The 23,438-nt window shown below is 42.2% G+C and overlaps 1 protein-coding gene across 1 annotated transcript in view; it reads right to left on the bottom strand.

The window, feature by feature from the left end:
- Window positions 1–23,438, bottom strand: part of Wdr27 (WD repeat domain 27) — a 241,592-nt gene that overhangs the window by 197,542 nt on the left and 20,612 nt on the right. Inside the window, exons 4-16 of the mRNA XM_063253857.1 lie at window positions 21,760–21,884; window positions 20,254–20,367; window positions 18,835–18,886; window positions 15,758–15,828; window positions 14,708–14,828; window positions 10,372–10,477; window positions 8,378–8,481; window positions 7,540–7,607; window positions 6,870–6,991; window positions 6,381–6,463; window positions 3,301–3,382; window positions 1,855–1,932; window positions 292–389 (exon numbers count right to left, since the gene is read on the bottom strand). Of these exons, the coding sequence (XP_063109927.1) occupies window positions 292–389; window positions 1,855–1,932; window positions 3,301–3,382; window positions 6,381–6,463; window positions 6,870–6,991; window positions 7,540–7,607; window positions 8,378–8,481; window positions 10,372–10,477; window positions 14,708–14,828; window positions 15,758–15,828; window positions 18,835–18,886; window positions 20,254–20,367; window positions 21,760–21,884 (1,224 nt within the window). The remainder of the gene's footprint in view (window positions 1–291; window positions 390–1,854; window positions 1,933–3,300; window positions 3,383–6,380; window positions 6,464–6,869; window positions 6,992–7,539; window positions 7,608–8,377; window positions 8,482–10,371; window positions 10,478–14,707; window positions 14,829–15,757; window positions 15,829–18,834; window positions 18,887–20,253; window positions 20,368–21,759; window positions 21,885–23,438) is intronic.

The following is a 23,438-nucleotide window of genomic DNA, read 5'->3' as shown; positions in this document are numbered from 1 at the left end:
CTGCATCCTCAAGATCCAGAGCCTCGGCTCGAAAGGAACACGGCAACTCTGCTAACTCGTCCTGGGAGAATCTGTGTGTGTGCAGACGCTGTGCACGTGGAAGGCAGGGGGTCTGTCCCAGGTACTGATGCTGGAGCACAGCTCTGTAGCAGCTCTCGGGGCATCAAGTACAGACAGGGCTTCCTTCTGCTCTGGACTCACACTTTGCCATACAACTTCAAGGTCAAACTTAAAAACATACATAGGTCAGTGGACAAAACGAGCCAGGACTGCTTTCTCAAGCTCACCTACCTGAGTACTGGATACAGCTCACAGCAGTTGGCTGTTGGGCCAGGGCCACCTGTTTGTTCAGTCTGCTTGGCAGAAAATTCTCCAAAGGATATTCCTCACTTAAAGTCAGACAATAAAAATCAAGACAGCATTTCAAATGGGAACAGAAATAAAATAAAGTGGATTTGCCCTATGTGCATACATAATTTTATTCCATTAATCCTAAAAATATAAACTCTTACATTCAAATTCATGCAATAACTCTTTGCAATAGATTTGCATTCTACATTGCCCCAAAAGGTGTACAATCATGTATGACGTGACAGCAAGGTTGTGCTCTGAGAAACGTTACTAGACAATGTCTGACACTGTGTGAATGACTTACCCATACCCAGAGGCAGAGCCGACCACATACCTAGACCACATGATACAAAAGTATAGTGAGCCATTGCTCCCAGGCCCATGATAAACAAAACAACGTAAGATGAGGTCAGATGCAATCAAGAGATGCAGTAGACACAGGCTACTACCAGTGCAAATGATGGACTCCTTTACAATCTCCTTACAATAAGCCACTTTAAATAAGTAGAACATTCTAAAAAAAACAAGTCCAATACATAAGCCAGTAGCAGTGCGGGTCATCATTACCAAATATGACTCATGTTCATAATCAGACATGTTACACGTGCATGTGTCTGGCAGCACAGTGGAGATACCATCTCACTCCATTTAGAATGACTATCTTCAAGAAAGCAAAAAATAACAAATGCTGGTGAGGATGGAGAGAAAAGGAACTTCCATTCACTCTTCATGGAAAACAGCGTAGCCATTATGGAGACCAGTATGGGAGTTCCTCAAAACTTCAAAACAGGTCTACTATATTATCCACTAAGCCTCTTCTGGGTATATAGCCAAAGAAATTGATACCCGTGTGCTTAAGCACTATTCAAGTAGTTAAACGAAACAGCATACATACCCATAAACCAAGAACAATAAAGCAAATATGGTATATAAACACAAGGAAGTACTAGTCATCTATAAAGAAGCATCAAAATCATTTGCAGCAAAAAGAATAGACTTGGAAGACACTGGGTTAATATAAAATATGCCAGACACAGAAATTCAAACACTGCTTGTTCTCTCTCACATGTAAAAGTCTACAAAATAAAGCTGACACGGAATAGTGATTGCTAGAGATTGGGAATGGAGTGAGAAAAATAAAGACAGCATAGATTTGATCAGTGGAAATCATCACACAAAGCCTCATTAGTATGTAAAATTAATACATGTTCATTAAAAAACCTCAATGTTCCACTAAGCATTTCTTCTAATGTACTGACTGCCCAATCATAGATAAGATGCACATAAAAATTAACATTAAAACCAGTACCCCAAATCTTTCTCCATGACATAATCTTAAACTCCAGCACGGGACAAAGCCCAAGAGGGCCCCATACTCTTTTTTGTATAGACACTTGGGCCCGCACTTGAAAAAGCACCTATTCACACAGTCAGGGCCAGTCCCTGCTGGTCACAACGAAGACAACGAAGACAAATTTTACTTCCACACACTACATTACATACCGTTTATAACTGTTCTTGCATTTTAGTGAACTTTTACCATCATTCTTGATGTTAGTCTTTGGTGAAAACATTGTTACACTGTGGAAAGAAAACTTCTATGTCACTCTCAAAGACTAAGAGTTTAAGTTTCCTCAGAGAGCTACAGGCTAAGCATGACGTTGCATGCTTGTATCCCACCTACACAGCAGGCAGAGACAGAAGAATCACAAGTTCAAGGACAATTTGAGACTCTGTCTCAAAATTAGAAAAAAAAAAATATCAGTAGGGCTGGGATGTAGCTTAGTGGTAAAGCACTTGTCTAGTATGCACCAAGGACTGGGTCCAGTCCCTATCTCTTCCCTCCATCCTCCTCGCCATCTGTCTGTCTAACTACCCTACCCATATTTCCACCCCCTCACTGTACCACTCCCGTATCTCCATCCAACCATTTCTTCCTGTCCACTCATTGCCCATTTCTCCACTCATGCATTTATATGTACTCCATCCATCCGCAAGTGTCTTATAAGAGGGTTCTAGGTGTAGGCAATGGAGTCTGAAGAATAGATAGTAAGTAAAACTGGTCAAGCCAAAAAGAAAGAATGGGACAAGGAAACAAGAGGGAAGGAAGCTGAAGGCTGTGGGCACATGCAGAGCATCCTGGGATGGAATGCTGGAGTAACCCTGGGCGTGGAGATGGAGGTAGGGATGGACGGGAGGAAGAGGTGAGGCCAGAGCCCAATCAGAGACAGCCTAGGGAAGCCACAGAAGGGGCTCAAGGGTCAAAGTCCAGGAACTCCCTTAGGACTTCCAGGTAACAGGGCACCTTTGGCCGCTATGCCAAGGCCACACAAAGTCTAGGACTTGGGATAGGAGCAGGACGGTGTATTCCATTTTATAAAGAAAAAGGATGTTCCTTTGAGAAATGCAAGGCCCATCAAGGAACTGGGAACTCCAGGACTTTGCTGCAGCTCCCCTAACCATTGTGTGGTTTCACGTTTCCTTATCTGTGAACAACTTCATCAATCAGACTTGCTGCCTCTGGTTTCCAGATCCTGAACTCTAATATTCCAAAGCACAGCTGTGTTCTACAAAGGGACGTGGTGGTAAGGCCTCAGTGGCCTAAATCACTTTAAACCATCATCTCTTTCTCCTCCTCCTGCACCCCACCAATTTGTTATCCACCAGCCTCTACCTTATCACCCGATGGACTCAACGCACTAAACAGAGGCCCAGTACACACCACAGTGACCATACATTCCGGTGTTTGCTGTGCACTTGAGGCCACTGCGGGGATTTGACAGTCTGAGGGCTGACCCGCCACGTTGTAACTCCCATTTATACCTGTCTCCCCTCTCTGCAGCATGACTCTTGAGGACACACGAGTGCCCACATTTATACCCTGCAACTACAATGCCCTCGAAGCTCTGCCTTGTCATTTACATAAACGACAGGAAAGCCCATACTCACTGAGGTGCTGAGGCATATCCAGATGACCTGACTTTAGTGTGGAAGACCACGGGCCTGTCCCCCGTAACTCTCTGCACGGCTGCTGAAACAATTTCAAAGAAGCAGAAAATATTTAACATTACAATTTCATTACTAGCACAAGAGGAAGACAGACTTTTCAAAGCTGAAAACTTCACACACAAATAAGATGAGTTTCTGACCTATGACATTAAGATGTTCCATACACAAGGTTAAACCAGCAAAGCCAGCCAAGAAAGTCTAAAGAAAGGAAATCAAAAATACAAAAAAGGAAAGCCCACACAATTTTTTCTCTCACTCTTTAAATGATTCTACACTGATAACTTGCTTGACACATTTCCAGTGCCAACTAATAGTGCCACGCTGGCCACAGGAGAACTGCTGGGGAATAAACCACAGCTCCCTGAGCTCCCTCCAAGGTTGTGGGTATCAGCCACTCTGAGAAGAGGATGGCTCTTCTACGAGCAGGGACCTGTCACAGCTACTCACAGCAAAGGCTGAACATGTGCAAAAGATAAACTACAACTCCAAAGATAAACTACTGACAGTTTACACCAGTGGGTTCTAACAGAAATGAAACTCATCTAGTCTTTAAAGAACATGTCCCACAGCATACTCAAAGAATAAAAATTCTGGCCCTAGGGCCAGGGTTTTAGCTCAGTAGCATAAGTGCTGGCCTGGCAAGCTTGAGGTTGTGAGTTTGATCCTCGAGAGTTTGAACCACAAAAAAAAAAAAAAAAAATTCTGGCACTGAATAAACAACACAGATACTTACAAATCTCAAAAATCTTTGTCTTCCCTATCTTGCATTTCTGGGCCTTGCCCCCTGGGCACCTGAAGCTCCCTGCTCTGAGGACCAGGACATCACTGAACTCCTGTGGAGCTCACAAACCCATTCTGGTGCTCAGATGGACCTTGACCCATGTGAGGTGTTCACTGTGCCCTCTGCTCTGTAGAGCCACTTTGTTCAGTAGGGGAATGAATGGTCAAGGGATCAGGATTAAAATACCGTGAGGGGTAGGGAAGACACTTGACACAACCTAAGCCAGCGACACAGGACAGGGCCAGCAGGCGCCAGGTCGTGGGCTGTCTAGCAGAGGAAATACCTTGATGAAAGTTGAGGGGATGTGTGGAGGACCACCGGGACAGCTCTCCTTGAAACAACAGCATTTAGTCCTACTTTCAGATACTGATAGGTACAGAGTTGGCTAAAATAGATGTTTCTTTATCCCCTCAACTGGCTTCAAGTAATTCAAATGGGTCTAGCAGAGGTGTTGATGTTCAGCCTTTAAAGCAATGGCACAGGTCAGTGACGCCCTGCCTACAGCTCTCAAGTAGTATGTGTGAGCTGGTGACACATGCTATTGGCTAGGATTGAGCCTTGAGAAAGAAACTATGACACCTCAAGGCATGACAAGTATACATCCAAACCAAGGCACCCACCCCAGAACACTGGATACTGCCCCAATCTGACACAGAGATTATGCTTTCTGCACACCTATCTTTCTGCATGCTGCAGAGCTGTTCTCAGGCCTCCTACCTAGCCCAGCTCCCAGCACTGACACAGTTCCTGCCTTTCTCAGAGTCACTGATCCCCAAGCCACTCCCCTCTTCACAAATTAATAAAACCTGTGTTGGGCTCTAGGTTGCAGCCTTTGTTCTGGTTAGCCATTGTTCCAACTAAACTTACGACTGCCTCATCTGCCCACACATACAAATATGCTTGAGTGTCTTTATTCTCGCCATGGATTATACTGGAAGTGGTAGACTAGAATAAATTTATTAGAATTTCAGTAACTTTTCATGGGATTACAAATATAAAGGACCCCTATAGGTCCACAAGGGTGTGTATCTGTAAGAGTAATACGAAAGTGGGTGAAGACCATGATCTTAATCAGGTTAAGCAAGAGACTTAACAAGACTGATTAAGGGTGTACAGTGATTAGAGAAGGGAGAAACAAATAACTATCAATGACAATGTCCCCCAAAGTCTTGTGTGTCCTGAGCTTTGCATAAAGATGAGATCACTATGCTGCTCAGTGGACCGATCCTTTGCTGCGTTCAGGGCTCGGTGTGACATTAGGAGGCGGGGCCAGGCTGGAGTGTGTCACTGAAGGGATGCTCATAGAGGGTGCGGGGTACATCTCTGCACCTGGTCCCTCCTTTTCTTCACTGCATCCTGGCTGAGAGCAGCTTTCCACTCAACCACACTCTTTTACCACACCACTGCTGCCTGAGAGCCAACTAACCATGGGGAGAATCCTCTGAAAACCGTGAGCCAAAATAAACCCCCATTTAAAACACATGTGGCAGATATTTTGTCCCATCAACAGAGAAGTGACTAATACAAATGGTAGAAAGTTAATTTTTCAATTGTTTCTTTGAAAAAACAACATATGAATGGTCAGGCTACTGTCTAGAACAAGCCAATAGAAAACTATTCTTGTGACAGTCAAAAGTAATTTATTATGGGCTGACTAAAACAAGAAACCAAGGAACCACTGTCAATCTTGACAGACTGTAACTGTGGCCAGATGTAGGAGGACACTTATTGGACAGAGAAAGGGCAACAGAGGGAAAGTAGGGGTGGTAAGGATGGGTATAGGGGTGGTGTGAGAAAATATATTTCACTTTTTTCACAAAAAATGTGAAACTGGGGGAACCGGGGGCAAAGAGGTTCATGGGGGAGGGTGGGGATGATCCAAACATGTAATGTACATTTATGAATCTTCCAAAATAAAACCCACTAAACTGTACAATCAGCATAGAACCCAAAGTCTGCAGGAAGGAAGACTGTCATGTGTGTGACTGCAGACATCACTACACTGGCCCCTAGAGAAACAGCCCTCAGTGCTGGGGCACAGTAGCCAACTCCACAAAGTGGGCACAGGGCAGGAAAGAAACACAAGCATAGCCTCACCACAGACGACAAGCAACAAAAGGGGTGCAAAGGCAGGAAAGAGACACTGAATTTGTTTTTGACAGGTATGAATCCACAGGCCCAGTGACTATAACAAGAATTAATTTTATATTTTTTATATTTCAGAGTGTGTTATACTAACCAGACTGTTTCTGTGTAGCAGGTTTAGTACGTTTCTCCTTAACAGTTCCAAAATACAGTGGAGAAGTTGGTAAGACACAAGAGCTAAAATAAAAACAAAACCACACCAGGAGAACAAACAACAATAAGAAACAATTGTTTCAAGGAAACACATATTTTAAGAATAGTCATAATCATTAATTCATGTAGATTTAGTTGTATAATATTTGGAAATAAAAACTATTAAGACTAACCTTACCCTTCAAGAAAAATAAAGTGCCGTTTTAAAATTTATACTCTATTGTAAAATATAGTAGCACTTTGTATTAAAATAAACTGAACCATTTCTTCTTAAAAAGTCAGAAGCAGTGGTATGAACAATAATTTGTTTCATGCAGGATTAGTACAGTCAGGTTTACTGCTTTCGCCTTGTTTGTTGACATGAAAGAAATATAGAATGCTATTAACAGGCCACCACTCCCAGGGCACATTGTGATTGTACAGACTGTACCTCGCTAGCACAGAGAGAGCCTTCCCAGGGCCAAGACACTGTTGAGACCTCAACAGCGCTGCTGGGCTGATTTCCAACACAGCAATCTTATTCTCAAACATGGATGTGAGTAAGCAATATACCTATGACAGATACAGCAGTAACATAATTAGTCGTATCACTGCATGGAAAAGAAACTGGATTTGCATTCATATCTGATCAAAAACACAGCTTATTAGCAAACCTACTTCATTTGTACAAACAGTTATGCTATATGATGGGTACGAGTAGTTGCAGAATCTTATATAATTCATAAAAATGTTCACAAAGAAAATCTCATGTATAAGCCAGTTAACTATGATATTATGTTCCAGAAAGTATACATCAAAAATACAGATGAGGAAGGCATGGTGGCACATGTCTGTAATCCCACCTGCACAGAAGGCCAAAGCAGAAGGATCAAAAAGTTTTAGGCCAGGCTGAGAAACTTAGCAAGACACTGTTGTAAAATAAAAAAGGCTGAGGACATAGTTAAATGACAAAAGCATGTTCTAAGCATAGGTTCAAGCTCCAATACACGCCCCCCCCCCCGCAAAAAAAAAAAAAAAAAAATATATATATATATATATATATATATGTATATATAAAGACATTTGACAGAACCTAAATGAAATAAATGTTTATGACTGACCTTATGGTCCACAGTTTCGCTACTCACTGCACATGATCCAGCAACTTGAACACTGAGGCTCCTAAAATCTTAATTTTCAAAAATGATAAACAATGTTTAAGAAATAAGTAGAAGGAACTAGTCACTGGCTGGTTGACTCATTCTACCTCCTACTGAAAGCCTACCATCCCTGAGGCACCGAGCCAGCACAAGAGCCAGACAAGGCAGGAGAGCCAGGTACAACAGCCAGGAATCAGGCGTGAGGCCATGAACATGGGGTGACAGTGAGGCTGTGAGAAGGCTGGGGAGACAATGGAATTTGCTAGGAGAACCTACATCACTGGGTGAAGCCAGTGACATCGAAGGGAGCCTCAGGTAGAGGAGAGGGCCCAGGCTGGAAGAGGCACAACATGTGGTAGTCCACAATCTCCACAGAACTGAGGGGATGGAAAGAGGCCAGATCATCAGAGCCCGGGCCAAAAGCTCTGGGGGACCTCAGAAGATGCAACATGTGGGTCTGAGCCACACACACAATTTATCACTGCACTCTGAATGCCACAGACACCTCGGATGTTCAAGGAGGCAGTGACGGAATCAGGATAGAATTTAAGATCACTACCTGGGCCCTGTGCAGAAGAGGTGAAGGGTTCAGCCTGCGGGGTGGGGCAGGTCCTGTGGTAGCCATACTAACCCTCTTGTAGGGACAGACACAGAACTAGAGACTGCAATAGGCTTATTGTCAAATTCAAATCCTGACGCTTTCTCCCTGAAGTCTTTACACACTACATACATATTATTGCAAGACAACAGACAATTTATAGGACTTTCATATCAAAGATAATTAAATGTATGGTGTTACCCTTGAAATGTAAAACAGCTTCCACTTCAAAGTTCGCCAAGTTAAATATGAATAACTCTGTTGTGCTTCCAATCCACAGGCACCTGGTGTTCTCAGCAGACAGGCTAATTTGGAAAGAGAAGGAACTCATTACACCCAGACCTCCATGCCGCGCTGCATTTCTGCAGCCTCACCTCCCTGACAATGCGTAGAATGCTCCCAACTGGGGGCCACTGGAGAGGGGTTTCCTTTTGCACTGCAGTTGCAGGTTCTTGTCACTTACGATTACGCTTTCAAGTCTATTCTGTGTTTCTTAGGAACCCACTTAGTGTCTACTAGAAACAGGTGACTCTAAGTGGCCATAACCTAACCGTAACTCAACTCTGACCTACATGGATTTTTTTCTCTTCAGATTACTGAGGAGTTTGGGGGCTACGCCATCTGGGGGACTGTCAGTCAGATATGGGGCCTACTGTTGGATTGATTTTATCACAGGCACTGCACCCAGTGGTGCTTATAGCTGTGTTTAGAAAGGAAAAACAAGTCAGAGAGGAAAATGATTGGCCCAATTAACTGATTGGCAGTTAATTACAATGTAAACACTGGACTGCTATTATCAATAAACATTCAATAAGCCTACTTCAGATAATGCCAGGCTTAGATGCAAAACCACTCTCCCATCTGCTTCCTGCTCTCGGCCCTTCCCTCCAACCCACCCCTAGGACACTTCCTGGCTGCTGGCCCTATCAGTGGAGCCACCAGCAGCCTGCTCACTCCTGATCCTGATCAGCACCCAGCCCCATCCTATGCTGCCAGAGTAGGCACTGTGAACAGAAATCAGATGCTAGGACCTTAGCTTTGCCTTGCCAGGGCTCTGCTGCACAGAAACAAAACCAGAGGAGGCTTGCACTTCAGCCCAGGGACCAGCCCCGTATCTCCCTGTCCCTGAATCATCCCTACGCTTGGGCCAGCAGGGAGTGTGGCTCCAGAACCAAGGCCATCCAGAACAATCTGCTCCAAGCTCTTTACTTTTCAGAGAATCCATGTACGTTATTGAAATGTCACACTGACATGCCTCAATTTGTACAGTATATGTTAATGACAAAAACACTACAAAATAAACCCTCTCCCTTATCTAGAGAAACAACCACTTTTTTTGCTGAATTCATAATCTCCAAGCTATCCAAGCTCGCTTTGGAAGGAGAGGTGAGCACAAGCACAGCTGTTCTTTAATCACAGTTGAGACAGTGCTTCCTCACTGTGCCACCCACTTACAGTATTTCCATCCAGCACACAGACAGATAAGTAAAATGGATTTGAGGTTCATTCTAAATATGTAATAAATGACAAAAATGGGTTTAGCTGTTGTGGCCAAAGAGTAAATGGCTAAACCACAGGGCAAAAGCACGCAGGCTCAGTGAGAAGTAAGGCCACAGGACACCACGTTAGATGGCAAGGTGCGTGCACCTGGTCACTGTCCTTCCTCTTCGGCTGCACACTGCCTAGTCTTGAGACAGTTCCATGTGCAAACTGCTCTGCTTCTGTTTTTTTTCTTACACTGACATTCTAAATAAAAGCCAAAGTTCTCAGATTGAACATTACATCTGGGAGTTGCCCTGACGCTGGTCACTCTCAGTTAAGACAGCTCTCTGCCCACTCGGGGGTTAGACTAAGTGTGGTCTCCGAGTAATATTTCAGTCTGTAGGCCACCAGGGTTGCACTCCGCAAGATGGGGAAGTAAAAGGAGTTTAGAACGAAGTATGCTTACCATGCCCCATTCCAATAAACAGTCCCATTTCAGAAGTAAGAATCTGCCTACATTTGGTAAACAAACTTAAAATGATGCCAATCCCTTTGTTAAAGAGACTCAAGTAAAACTGACCAAATTCACCCACTCTAAATCAGTTGGAGACAAAACTAATTGCATTTTATTTTAATCACCCTTACAAGCGCAAACAGAGGCTCCCAGCATTGTAAAGAGTTTTCCACCCTTGTTTTTCCCAGTGCCTACATACCCACTGCTTCCAGAACTCAGCCCCTGGGGAAGGCGGCAGTGGGAGAGGCTCAGGACAGGTCTGGCCGCTTCAGGCTTTGCTGCCAGGTCCAGCTCACCGGCTCCTGCTGAGCAGGTACACTCATCAACTGAGAGGCACAGTTAGTCCCATGATCAAGATTAAAGACTAACAGTGGACTCGGTGCTGCAATGGTTTGTGTTGTTGGAATAATAAAACCATGATCCAGAAAAACACCTAGTATTAAGTATAAAAAAAAGTTTAAAAATAAAAATCATCCTCCAGATCCAGACGTACAGAGGGGATAAAACTTCAACAGAGTGGGGACAAGGTGATGGTCAATTGGAGGCTAACTCCACATTTTCTAAAATAGGTCTGGAGTTTACCTCAAAGATGTGGTATTTCTATAAAACAGAATATTACTCAGCTATAAAAAAGATGATCTTGAGACTTTTATAGGTAAATGGAGGCAACTTGAGACTATCTTCATAAGTGAAATAAATCAGACTCACATTTGTATATCATATTATCTCTCTAGTATAAAAAATAAATAATAATAATAAACTGAAAGAGTAATAAGATCCAAAATGTACAACAGAGTGCACTTCAGATGAACTGTAACCAACAGAGAAAGAAACCTGTATGAAAGGAATAAAAAATATGAAAAGAGGAAGCAACAGGAAAGGGTCCCTAGCTGCCAACCCTGAGAACACTGATCCAGGAAAGGTAAATGCAAAGGAGATTGAGGATGGCAAACATGCAGTATCAGACACAGCACCAGTGGACATAAAGTGATATCCTCGGGACCTCATAGACGAGTTCAAAAGTGAAATATTTAACCAAGTAAAGCAAGATACAAATAGATTGGGGCTGAGGATTTAGCTCAATGGCATAAGTGCCTGCCTTGCAAGTGTGTGGTCGTGATCAATCCCTGGTACTGATAAAAAGAAAAAGACAAAAAAAAATTTTTTTTAAAAATATAGATTAATAAAAGAAATGCTAAGTACCTCTCAAAAAGACACAGACAGAAGAATGGAGGAACAAAAAAAAGGGGACAACAGTTTGATGGAGAAAATAGAAAAAACATAGAATACATGAAGCAGGTTCTAAGAGATTACCAGGAAATTAAAAACGTCATTGAAAGCTGGTAAAACTGCTTGAAAGAAACTAAGGATAGATTATCTGAACTAGAGGACAGGTTTGCAATGTGGGATCATGAAAGGAAAAATTTCTTAAAAATAACAAGGAAATAAGCAGTAACAATACAAAGGCTAGAAGACGACAAGAGGAGGTATAACTTAAGAATAAAGAATGTAAAGGAAGAAGCAGGGATACACACAAATGAACCACAAAGGCTATTCAGAGAAATAATCAAGGAGAACTTCCCAAACATAGGAAAAGAAAAAGATATTCAGATGTATGAGGCATACAGAACTCCAGCCACCTACAACTAAAACAGAACTACACCCAGGCATATAATAATCAAGATCCCAAAAATCTAATATAAGAACAGAATATTAAAAGCTGTCAGAGACAAGAAACAGATTACTTACAAGGGAAAGCCCATCAGAATTACAGCAGACTTCTCGGCACAAATCATCAAATTGAGAAGAGCGTGGAGCGAAGTATTCCAAGCCCTGAAAGAAAACAACCTCCAGCCCAGATTGATGTACCCTGAAAAATTGTCCCTAGAAGTTAATGGAGAAACAAGATGCTTCCAAGATAAAGAGGAACTGGGGGAACTCACAACCACCAATCCAAGTCTATTGAGAATACTGCAGGGCATTCTGAAGAGAGAGAAAAGTACCAGGATGTCAGAAACAGTGGAAGACAGGCCCCAGTGAATGGAGCAAAAAGTGAAATGAAGATGACAGACAACTAATGATGGAAAAAGAGCACAACAGAAATGAAGCAGAGAAGGTTGGATATAATTTCTAATATAGATGGCCTAGATACACTAAATTAAGGGAAAAAAGAGAGAATTGTAGGCAGAATGGATCAAGAGGTAGGATCCACCAAGATGCTCTTAATAGGAAATATAATTAGCCTGAAGAAGGGTATATGGACCAAAGTCAAATATGAGAAAACAGAACTCTATGTGATAGGGAACCAGAGAGTAATAGGGGCAACTGGATCACTATTTATGGATAGGTTGGAAAGACAGGCTTTAGTAGGTAAAGAAATACAACTAGAGATCAAGCCCAGGAGTGAGAAAGTTCAGAAATGCTTAAGTAAATAGCAAGTTGCCCCCCCAATATAAAACTGAGGGTGTTGGGGAGACCCAAAAATGCATAGTACACCCTGGCAGAGGGAAATGGGAGGAATAGTCTTAAAAAGAAAGCAGAAGATATTGCTAATAGTGTATCAGGAATTAAAACCCGTATTACTCACACCACTCTGCTTAGATAGAACTTATTCCATCCAGTTTGTATAGAAGCACTAGATCTGACAGCTATCCCCAAAATATCAGGATATAGCACAGTAATCATCTTTAATTTCCTATTAACTTAATCTGGATCCTTGCATAACTTATACTGTTATATCATGACTGATCTTAGTTAAATCTGATTTGTTAGATTGCTGTTTGTTATTGACAGATTTTATTCAAAACTGTTAAGGTTGATAGTATCAAGTCAGAGAGTATAGACAACTATACTGAAAATGACAATGATTCACTACGATACCCATTGTCATTTGATTACCACCTGTAGTAGTTCTACACTATCTACAAAGTTGTATTTCTATTAATACTGTTATGTACTGATATATTCAATTATACTTTATCTGATGATATAGCCAATTCTATTGATGATAAGAGACAACACAATAACCATGATAGAACTCCTTAGATAGCAGTTTTATGTGTCTTTTTAGTTTTACGTGTCTATAGGAATATGTTTTGTTCTGTCCTGCTTTGTTCTGTTTCTCCCTCTAATATAGAAAGGAAAGAAATACATGTTAAGACTCACGCTTGAGGTAAAACCTATAAACAGTTTACGAGAACTGATCTTATGACACATGATGAAATGAACAAATACTCTGAAGGAAAAAAAGGCACTATAAAGCACCCAGTGCTGACTCCAGAGTATCATGATGTGAAATCCAGCAATATTATTATTCTTTGTTCAGAGTGGTTTTAGTCCGCTTTGGTTTAATTTCAACATAAATGAAGATATGGATAAATGTATGTATGTTTAAGTGTATAGGATTGATAACCATATTACTAAGTTTTTATTAGATAGTTGAACAGAACTATTTACAGTGTCGCTTTTTGAATTCCCATTTATATGTTCCACTTTTGTATCTTGAACAATTATTTGTAAGAGGACAATATGTAGACATCAACTAGTGATTTATTAGTTTATTTTTTTCCTTTGAAAGTCTGTACTATTTCTACCCATTTTCTGTTTTGTCTTTAAATAAAATTTTTAAAATGTACAATAGATATTGTAATAATGAAAGGGAAAGAAAGTGCTCAAAAGGAAAGAACAACTTGCAGGTAAACATGTATAACTATATGTATGTTTAAGTGTGCAACATAGATAACCATGCTACTAATTCTCTGTTAGTTCATCAAAAAGAATAGTTTGTGCTGTCATTGTTTGATTTTCCATTTTTTATGCTTCGATCTTATAACTTGAACAACTACTTCTAAGATAACAATATGTAATATATTTTTTAAAAAGTTATTTATAAACCATCATTTATAAGACAAATAATGAACACATATAGTGCATTAAGGTAATTTCTGCTATAATACAGAAAAAAACAGTTTAAAGCCATCTACAAAACACAAACTGAAGTAAAGGTTGATGGAAGAGGTCACATATGTGAGGTACAGGAAGGTGGGGACCTGGAGGAGATGCCAGGATGGCTGGTGATGGTACAACCTGTAATGTGCAGGGCTCAGATGGGGACCTGGGGGTGACAGGAGGTAGGTGGTGGAGGTGGCCTCTGTGCTGTATGAGAAAATGGTAAGCACCTGGAGGTGGCAGCAGGGTGCACTTGTATCCACCTGTGCAGAGCTCCAGTCTGCTCATAGCTCAGCCCCTGAGACCTGCAGGTCTGTCCCGACTAGACCTCCACTGCCCCGTCAACCACCCAGGGCCTGTGCCCCTCTGTGCACTGAAGCACCCACAATGGCATCAATCTGCACTAACCCAACCTCCATTCCCGCTACATGACCTGCCAGGGCCTAGGTGATTGTCTGAGGTTGTCTGTGCTTCCCCTAAACCAGAAATTGTTCCTCCTTCTTCTCACTCTGTTTTATGGAGGTCTCACAAGTTGCTATGAGTACTGTGTCCACCCAGGAGGCCCCACATATGCCCAAGCAACACACCAGGCAGGCTGTGAACTCCAGACTTTGCCCTCCTGGTGACAAAAGTCTCACTTTTCTTGCTCAGGTCCACGTGGGCTACACAGCGGTAATGATGTCCTTCAATCAAACTGAAAACCCAAAGCTGTGAAAGAAACACATACAGAAAAGTGCGTATCTCTTAATGGTGGTATTTAGAAATAAAGAGTAAAAACCTGAAGAGAACATGGTTCAAAAAGGGGGGGGGGGGGCTGGGGATCTAGCTCAGCGGCATAAGCACCTGCTTTGCAAGCAGGCGGTAGTGAGTTCGATCCCAGGTACTGATAAAAAAAAAAAGAGAGAGAGAGAACATGGTTCAGGTAGTCAAATCACAAGAAATGTGTCCATGGCTGTGCTTCAGAAGTGTAGCTTGGCTGTTCTCCTGTCTCACTGGCTGCCCTTTCTCAGGAGATGCAGAACCCCAGAGAACCTGTCAGGATGCATGATCAGTCCAAATTACAGATGCAGAAACCTTGGTTCTAAAGGTCTCCTCAAGATGACCACCTTCTAGGTTCCCAAGGCACATGCCCAGACTCCTCTACCATAGGCCAGTGACTCCAGCAAGGAAGACTTCTGACCAGGTCACTGGGCATTAAGGAACAGGGTAATAGCAAAATGACTTTGTGTAAAAAAAAAAAAAAAATAGTTTCCAAATGTATATTCATGCTTTCTGAAGAAAACCTAACATGTTCAGATAAAAAACTTTTTTAAGCAGGTTAAATATCTTCAGTTTTCAAAATATTTAAAGTTGATTCTATGCTCATGTGAGTGTTTCTGAATTTTTGCTATATTGCAGTCAGGCCTGGAGCCTGCAGAACAGCCAGATTATCAGAATCAGGAGCGCAGGTGCTAGGCTACCTGACTCCTGGCCCCCACCATGACACTGTGACAAAGAGCCCTACCATCACAGCCACTGAGGTGACTGCTTTCTTCAAATCACGAAAACATTCAAAGCGATACTGAAATAGAGGCTTCAGTGCACAGGGTCACTTACAGCAAAGTTTTCAAACTGTGACACAGTTTTGCAGCTCTCACCTGCCCATCAGCACACCCAGTAACAAACTGCTTACTTTCCTCGTGGAAGAGCAAACTCAACAGGGGATGCGCTGCAGAAAGAGCACAGGGATGGTCAGGGGCCTCAGCAGGCTGCAACCATCAGCTCTCCTGACAGTACTTCCCTGAGTCAGGCTGGAATCATTCTGAAACCATGTCCTCTTCATCAGGGACAAAAGGTGCATTTAAAAAAATGTTCACCAGCTCCATCCAACAGAGAAATGCAAATTGAAACTACATTGACTCCATCACCTCTCACACAGAGCATCATCAAAGATACAATATATATATATATATATATATATATATATATATATATATATGTTTTTAACAAAGGTTTGGGGAAAAGGAACCTTCCTGTATTATTGATAGGAATGTAAACTACCACAACCACCATGGAAATCAGGAGGGGATTCCTCAAAACATTAAATATAGAAATACTATTTGACCTGATATACCACTCCCAGACATACACCCAAAAGAACTATAGTGATACATATATAACTATGTTCACAGCAGCATAATCCACAACACTTAAGCTATGGAAACAACTAAGATGACCATCAACAGATGGAGAATTTAAAAATGTGATATAAACATATCATGTATATATGCATATCATGTATATATGAATATTAGCCACAAAAAAAAGTGAAAGTATGTCATTTGCAGGAAAATGGACAGAACTAGAAATCCTCAGGTTCAGTAAAATTAGCCAGACTCAGATAATTAATTTTGCATGATTTCACTTACTGAGAAACTTTCAAAATACATACACACACATATACATATAGGGTAGAGGACAGAAAGCCAGACGCACACTTCTGCAGACAGAGAAGGAGATAAGCAGGAAAGGGGAAGGTAAATAAAAGGAGGTAAAAGGATAGAAACTGATAAACATGTTAATTGCATGTTTCAATTTCTCAAAGTAAATCTCATCATGTAATATTAGCATGCTCTGATAAAACTGTTGCCTAGAATACCAATGTGTTAAGCTTACACTAGCTTGTTAAGAATCTAAAAAAAAAAAAAAAAAAGAATTAGGAGAACTGGGTAAATGTGTATTTAAAAACATTATTATGTCCGGAAAAAGAAATAAGCTGCAGTATGTACCTGTAACCATTCCCCAAGATGACTGTAAACTTCATGAATTGCAAACATATACTAATAAAAATTTTTAAAATATTATACCATTTAATAAAACAAAAGAATTTAAAACACTGTATGTCCAATTAAGCTATAAATGACAACAAAGACCAAATTTATAACTCTGTTCTTGAGAAACAAATGATTCCAAATAAATACCAGGATGATAATTTCAACATACTTTCAATAACAGTGCTTTATCACAGAATGGTAATGTACTCAAGCTATCAGAAAACCATAGTCTACACATGAGTAAACTGACCTCAGGGAGAATGTAGGCTCTTAAGGGAAATATAACAGCAACCCTACTAAAGTACCAAATTATCTGCGTGTTCTTTCAACAGCACTTTTCAGCCTCTCGTTCTGGGAAATTCCTACCTCACGCTACCTTCTATTCCCTTCCGTGGAAACCCACTGTACACAGAGGAGCAGCAAGTCAAGCTCCTGGATAGCAGCCAGCAGATCGAGGAGGAACAAACAGGACCAGCTAGTGAGATGTGCTCCCCATGAGACTTCCCAACCAGGTCTTTCTGTGGGAAGGAGGCCAACACCACAGCAATCTCTCCCAATGCTTAGCAGATGGGATTCACATCTCTGGTCACATGTTAGATTCATTTACCTCCACAAAGATAGTTTGAGGAGAGCACACAGCTTCCACAGAATTCAGGAGCTGTGTGGATGTCTCCAGCTTAACCACTGGGTCAAGTATGGTGCCTCTCCACACTGCCACTGGCCCTTAGGGTGGAACACACGAGACATGGAACTATGGTATTCAGAGGTTGAGTCTCATGTGGTCAGGAGAGCGGAGGGCTCCTGTGACCAGGCACTTTATCTGAGAGCCAACACAGAAGCTTAGACTGCAAACATACTTTTAAGTTTAAAACTCCAAGAACACTGTTCTTCTGTTCCTTTCAATGACTGACTAATACTCCAATGTGATTTCCTATCAGTACAGAAAAATGGATTGAAGTGGAGATCCTCATGTTAAGTGAAATAAGCCATGTCAGAAAGACAAATGCTGCCTGCTTTTTCTCATATGTGGAATCCAAACAAACAAAAGCAGAAAACAAAAAACAGTGTAGAAGACAGTTTACAGAGTTAGCTTATAAGTGTGGCAGCTAGATAGAAGAACAACTAAGAAAAAACTGGGTAGTCAGCCATACCAATGAAAATTTTAAACACAAATAGCAAACTAGGACTTCAGGCCAGGAATAGCCATTCCTAGGGCAACATGAAGTGTGGCCCCTCCATTCTAAAAGAAAATATGGACACTCCAAGTTCCTGAGGTCTGAGGAAATTACAATGCAAAACAACAGGTTCTTTCCAAGATCCCAGTTTACGTAAAGAAACTTAGAGAGTGAATCAAAGTTCCAACTGGTCACTTCTTTAATTTCACAGGGCCACCTGAAATAGGTGACCATTGGATAATTAAGCAATCTTATGCCCTGTTTACCTATAAGTGACTGTAAACCAAGTGGCAATTCAGCCTCCCCATTCAGGACCCTTCCTAAAAATCTCAACTTTCCTAACATCCTCCTTTGCTTCACAACTTCATTCCTCAACATTTGCAAAACCATGAGCCCAATAATTAATGGTATCAACAGAATGATTATAAAAGTAGAAAGAGGAGTCTTACAGGGAAAGGAAACAAGGTGGGAGGGAAGGGAAGACAAGTGGTCAACCATGCGACTATTGAAAACATCAAAGTACGTTGCACACGTGTAAAAATCTATTCAAATAAAATCTGCTAGTCTGTCCAACTAACAATACAGTAATACGGAACTTCAGGAACTCAACCTATTCAATATGTGGAGAGGATCATGGCCAGGCTGCATCTGTAGATCAGCATATGAATGCTCAAGATTTGGTTACAGAAATCCTGTAGGTACAAGGTAGAAAAGTTTTAAACTTACCTGTTAAAATGGATGAACTGAATATTAATGATCCCATAAAATGGTCCCAGACCTTTAAGCAAAGAAATATTATTTTAGAGAAAGCTTGCATTATTGCTGTATCTTGAACCAGTCTACCAAATTATATTTTAATCTATGTGAACAATTATAAAAACAGAAAATAAAATTATGCAATAAAGACAATAGGAATGCAATAAGAAACAGAAGAAGCATAAAAGAGAAAAAAACCTCAAGCTATAATAAATTTATTATCAGGAGATAACAAATTTGGGGCCTGAAAGGATTAAAAACAAAAACCTATAACAAAATTAGAAATGATTGCATGTGTACTCAACAGTGCAGAAGAAGCAAGTGAAGGAATGTGCTATGGTTTGTGTCTGGATGACCCCCAAAGCCTCATGCAGTCACAGGGGCAGGCTTCTAGGGTTTGTGACTGAGATTATGGGTGTGAGTGCTATATCCCCACTAGGGTAGGTAGCCTACGTGCAATAAAAGGTACAGAAAGAGTCTTCTCTTGTAATCTTCCCTTTTTGCTGTTGTTGATTTTGTGCCTTCGCCCTAGTAAGTACGGGTTAATTTATTTTCCTTTAGATTTTGCATTTTATTTATTATTTTGTGCTATTTCATAATATTCCAGTCATTTTCATAGGACTGTTTTGGGATTGTGGAACGAATCATCTGCATGTGTATTATTTCTTACAGGGAAATTGCTTTGATAGACAAGTGCTTTGGATTACATGCATGTTTCTAAGATGAATTATGTTCCCAAACCAAGGTTTTATTAATGGACAGTTGAGACAGGAGGTTGTGTGCTCAATACTGTTGATCAGTGGTACAACTGGCATTCAAGCCTATGTGCCACTCCCAGCATGGGGAAACAATGCCCTTTCATTCTGGAAACAGCTCGCCCCAGCCAGGTATTTCAAACAAACTGAGGGATGTACGTTCACTACTTCTTTTCTGCTGCACATCATCACCTTCAGCTTTTCTCCCCAGATATTACATATCAATGCCCTTCCTTTCTCAGTAAGTCATAATGATACCCTGGAGTTGATGGAAGTAAACTTGTACTTAATTTCCTTCTAAAGCATGGTTTACCTCTGATTGGCTCCTCTGCTAGGGGATAATGGCTCTTCCGCTATTGGTCATTAGGAAATACTGTGGCTATAAACTAATAGTGCAGTTCCCAGAATACTGGGCCTGAGAAGAATCCTCATAGCCCAGGAAGCCCATGTGAGAATGCTGGAAGGCCAGAGCTGCGCTGTCATCAGTGATAGCCCAGCTCATGCCCACCAGAATGTCAAGACTCCTATTTTTGTGTGAAAGCTTAGGATAAAGTACATTAGCATGGCAAAAGTAAAACCATGTGCGTGGCAGTGACCAGTCAACAAACAGCTGTATCCACATGCCCACACTTACCTTAAAGCTTCTGTCTTCAGACAACGAGATAAGCACATGTGCTTGCCAAGGACAAAATTCCACAGCAGTCACTAAGCCCTGATGGCCTGCCAGCTCTACTAGCACAGAATGACTCTAGAAGAAGTTATGAAGATTACTGATAGCATTTTCTGGAATTATTCCCATAAAGAAATCACACACACACACAGCATTTCCCCTGCTAAAGTGCAATAGTTCTGTTGAAATAACTACATTCAAGCTACTTCTACATTTGGAACTACTGGATCCCTCTATAAACCTATATGTTAAATTTCCAAAATGCCTGAACCTGAGAGATACACAGTCACTCCAAACTGTCAGCAACTGCAGAAGATACAAACCATCCAAAGCTCCCCACAATGGAAAGCTGTATCCTCATGATTTTGTCTCCCTAGGTTCTACATCTTACATCCTGTAGAGAGGCTTTCTGCTGCTGCACTTCCCCAATGACACCCAAGGAGTGGATGGACATGGGCACTAAGGCTTATATTCTCCAATGTCTCTGTTGCTGCCTCTCTGTCTCTGTGTGTCTTCCTCATTCTGTCTCTTTCTCCTATCTCTGTTCCTGCATCTGCCTCAATCTCCGTCTCTGCCTGGGTCTGTCTCTGTATCTCTGTCTGTGTCATTGCCTCTGTCTCTCTATCTCTCTGTTGCTGCCTCAATCTGTTGCTGTCTCTTTCTCCTCCATCCATTCACCCATCAGTCTATACTACCTTTCATCTTCAGCATCTGTTCTATACTAAGGAGTCATGAAAGCACAAGAAACTAGTAACAGCTACTCTAGAGTTACTATCTCCAAAAGCCCTGAAACCTCTCACAGCATGGGCAGCACACAGAAGCTGATGTCACCAGTTCACAGTCCCTGCCCAGGGTGAAGAACTGGGGCTATGAGAGGCCAGGGCTCCTGAGGATCACAATTGACCCATAGTCTTGTGTGACTAAGACAGGATCCAGCCCATGGGTAACTGCCACGCTGGGATTCAAGCACACACAATTTCAGGAAACAAAGTCCTCCTTTACGCTCCCCAAGGTCCCACCCCCTGGTCTGTGACCTCTAACTTACTCTGTCATGGATCAAGCAGTTGCAGACAGACACTGGATATAAAATCAACAACCTACAATATGTTTACATTTACTTAACTCATTTCAATTAAAAAGTGAGTGGAAAGTGGGGTTCTTGGTGGAAGCTAAGAGATGAGGAAACACTACCTTCGGATGACTGTGGAGATCCCTACATGAAAGAATGCAAGGAAAAAAACTAAACGTGTTTGTTAAGGTCATCCCTGACAGTCAGGTTTCCTACAGTTATGATGTTTTTATACAAACTGCAAAACAAAGACACGTTTTCATGTTTTTCCCTAACACCTTTCTTAAAATGCATCAAAAAACCTCTAGTTATAAAAGGAGAATAGAAAAAACACAGGATCTTGCCTGAGAGAGTCCACCAACTCTGCACTCGATAGAGCTTCATGAGTTTGCTAATCTTACCTTGACATCCAGCATGAATACTGTGTTTCCAGAACCGACTGCAATCACATGATCACTGAGACTAAATCTTATACACAGCACTTTCCCCAGAAGGGTGCTCATGACAGTCCCACGAGGAAGCAGCCCTAGAGGGGGATTCGGACACGAGTGTCAGTTCATCAAACTTGCAATAGGACATCACGTCATGAGAAAAGGGCTGATGCCACAGTTCTGGGATGTAGACTACATGAGGAGTTTTACTGAACTCAAATACAATTTTGGTTCTGTTTTTGGCAACACTAGGGATTGAAACCAGGGTCTCAGGCATAGTAGGCAGGCACTCTACCACTGAACTACATCATCCCCAGTCCTTTTTATTTTCTTTTGAGACAGGGCTCACTAAATTGCCCAGGCTGGGCTGGAACTTGCCATCCTCTGCCTTAACATCCTGAGTAGCTCAGGCTCTAGGCATGCCCTGTGTCCTGATGATTTTGGTTCCTTCCCAGTATCCAGACCAGTGAACATTAATGATTGTTCGCAAGCGCTCAGAACACATGACTGACCTGTAGGGAGGCAGTTTGGTGTCATCAAGTACAGGTCTCTTCTGCTGAGCTGCAGGAATTCAGGGTACGAGGCTGAGTGTCCCAATCCTTCTCCCTGTGTTCACCCCAGATTCTGCCGTGGGACCTGCTTTTGTTGTACTGGGTAGGCAGAGGGACACTGTGCCATCAGAGCCACTGCCTCTGTGGCTTTGCAGCCCCATGAGGCCCTCTCCAAGCCAATCTGTGGGCCCCAAAGTGACCATGACAAACATACGGACAAAGCTGGCCCAGATGATCTGTAGCTCTGATTGGAGCACAGCCAGCAGCCCTCAGCACGTGGGCAGAGGAAGGACAAAGCTCCTGGCTTCAGACGCTGGTGTGCAGCAGGGACAAGTGTGCAGCCAGTGAGGCCCTACGAAGCAAAAATGTGTGTGTCTAATGGAGTGTGGGCGTGGCCAGGCCAGCCTGTGGGCTGACTCCGTGGCTCTGGTACTGCATCAGCCTCTCACCAGGAACTGGAAGCAGCTACCAGACAGACAGACATGTGCCCTCGTGGAAATCTCTAACACAGCAGTGAGCAGGAAGTGCAGGCAGTCAGGACAGGGAGGCACACGAGTCCCTGAAACTGCAGAAAGGAAGCATGTACCATGAGGAGAGGCCAGTAGGAGGGCCTCGGGGCATCAAGTAGTGCCAAGAAGGGACAGGGCAAGAAGATATCGGGGCCGAGGTATGAAGGGTAGGACAAAGCAGCGGCAGTGATGGGAGTTTCGCAGACAAGGCTACACTGTCCCACTGCACTGAAGGGTGCAGCCTTCAGTTTGAGCTAATTAGTTTTGTGATTATCCAGTTTTTACAGTAACCCTACATCCCACATTTAAACCCCTAGACATGGCCCCACCTAACCTGTTATAAGCTCAAATACCCAAAATATGCTGTTCTTATACTGTAACTAGTTCTCTTCCTGTAAAACGTGTGTAACTGCCAGTTAAGTTGCACCCTTGTAACATACCCACCATGAAACCCCCTTCCTGCCTCCCTGGCTCGTGTAACTGCTTGTTCCGCCTCCCTGGTTCCTTTTATGGTGACAAACTGATCCTAAGACCCTGATCCCTCCCCTTGCGGCTTGCTACTTTATAACTTCCTGCAGCCCCTGGCTTG

This window comes from Cavia porcellus, unplaced genomic scaffold (genome assembly GCF_034190915.1).
Source record: "Cavia porcellus strain 051 isolate PalLab524CR breed Dunkin Hartley unplaced genomic scaffold, mCavPor4.1 scaffold_7, whole genome shotgun sequence".
In the NCBI taxonomy this organism is placed as follows: Eukaryota; Metazoa; Chordata; class Mammalia; order Rodentia; family Caviidae; genus Cavia; species Cavia porcellus.
Note: the sequence above shows the minus strand (reverse complement) of the source record. Positions and strands in the feature narration are given on the sequence as shown.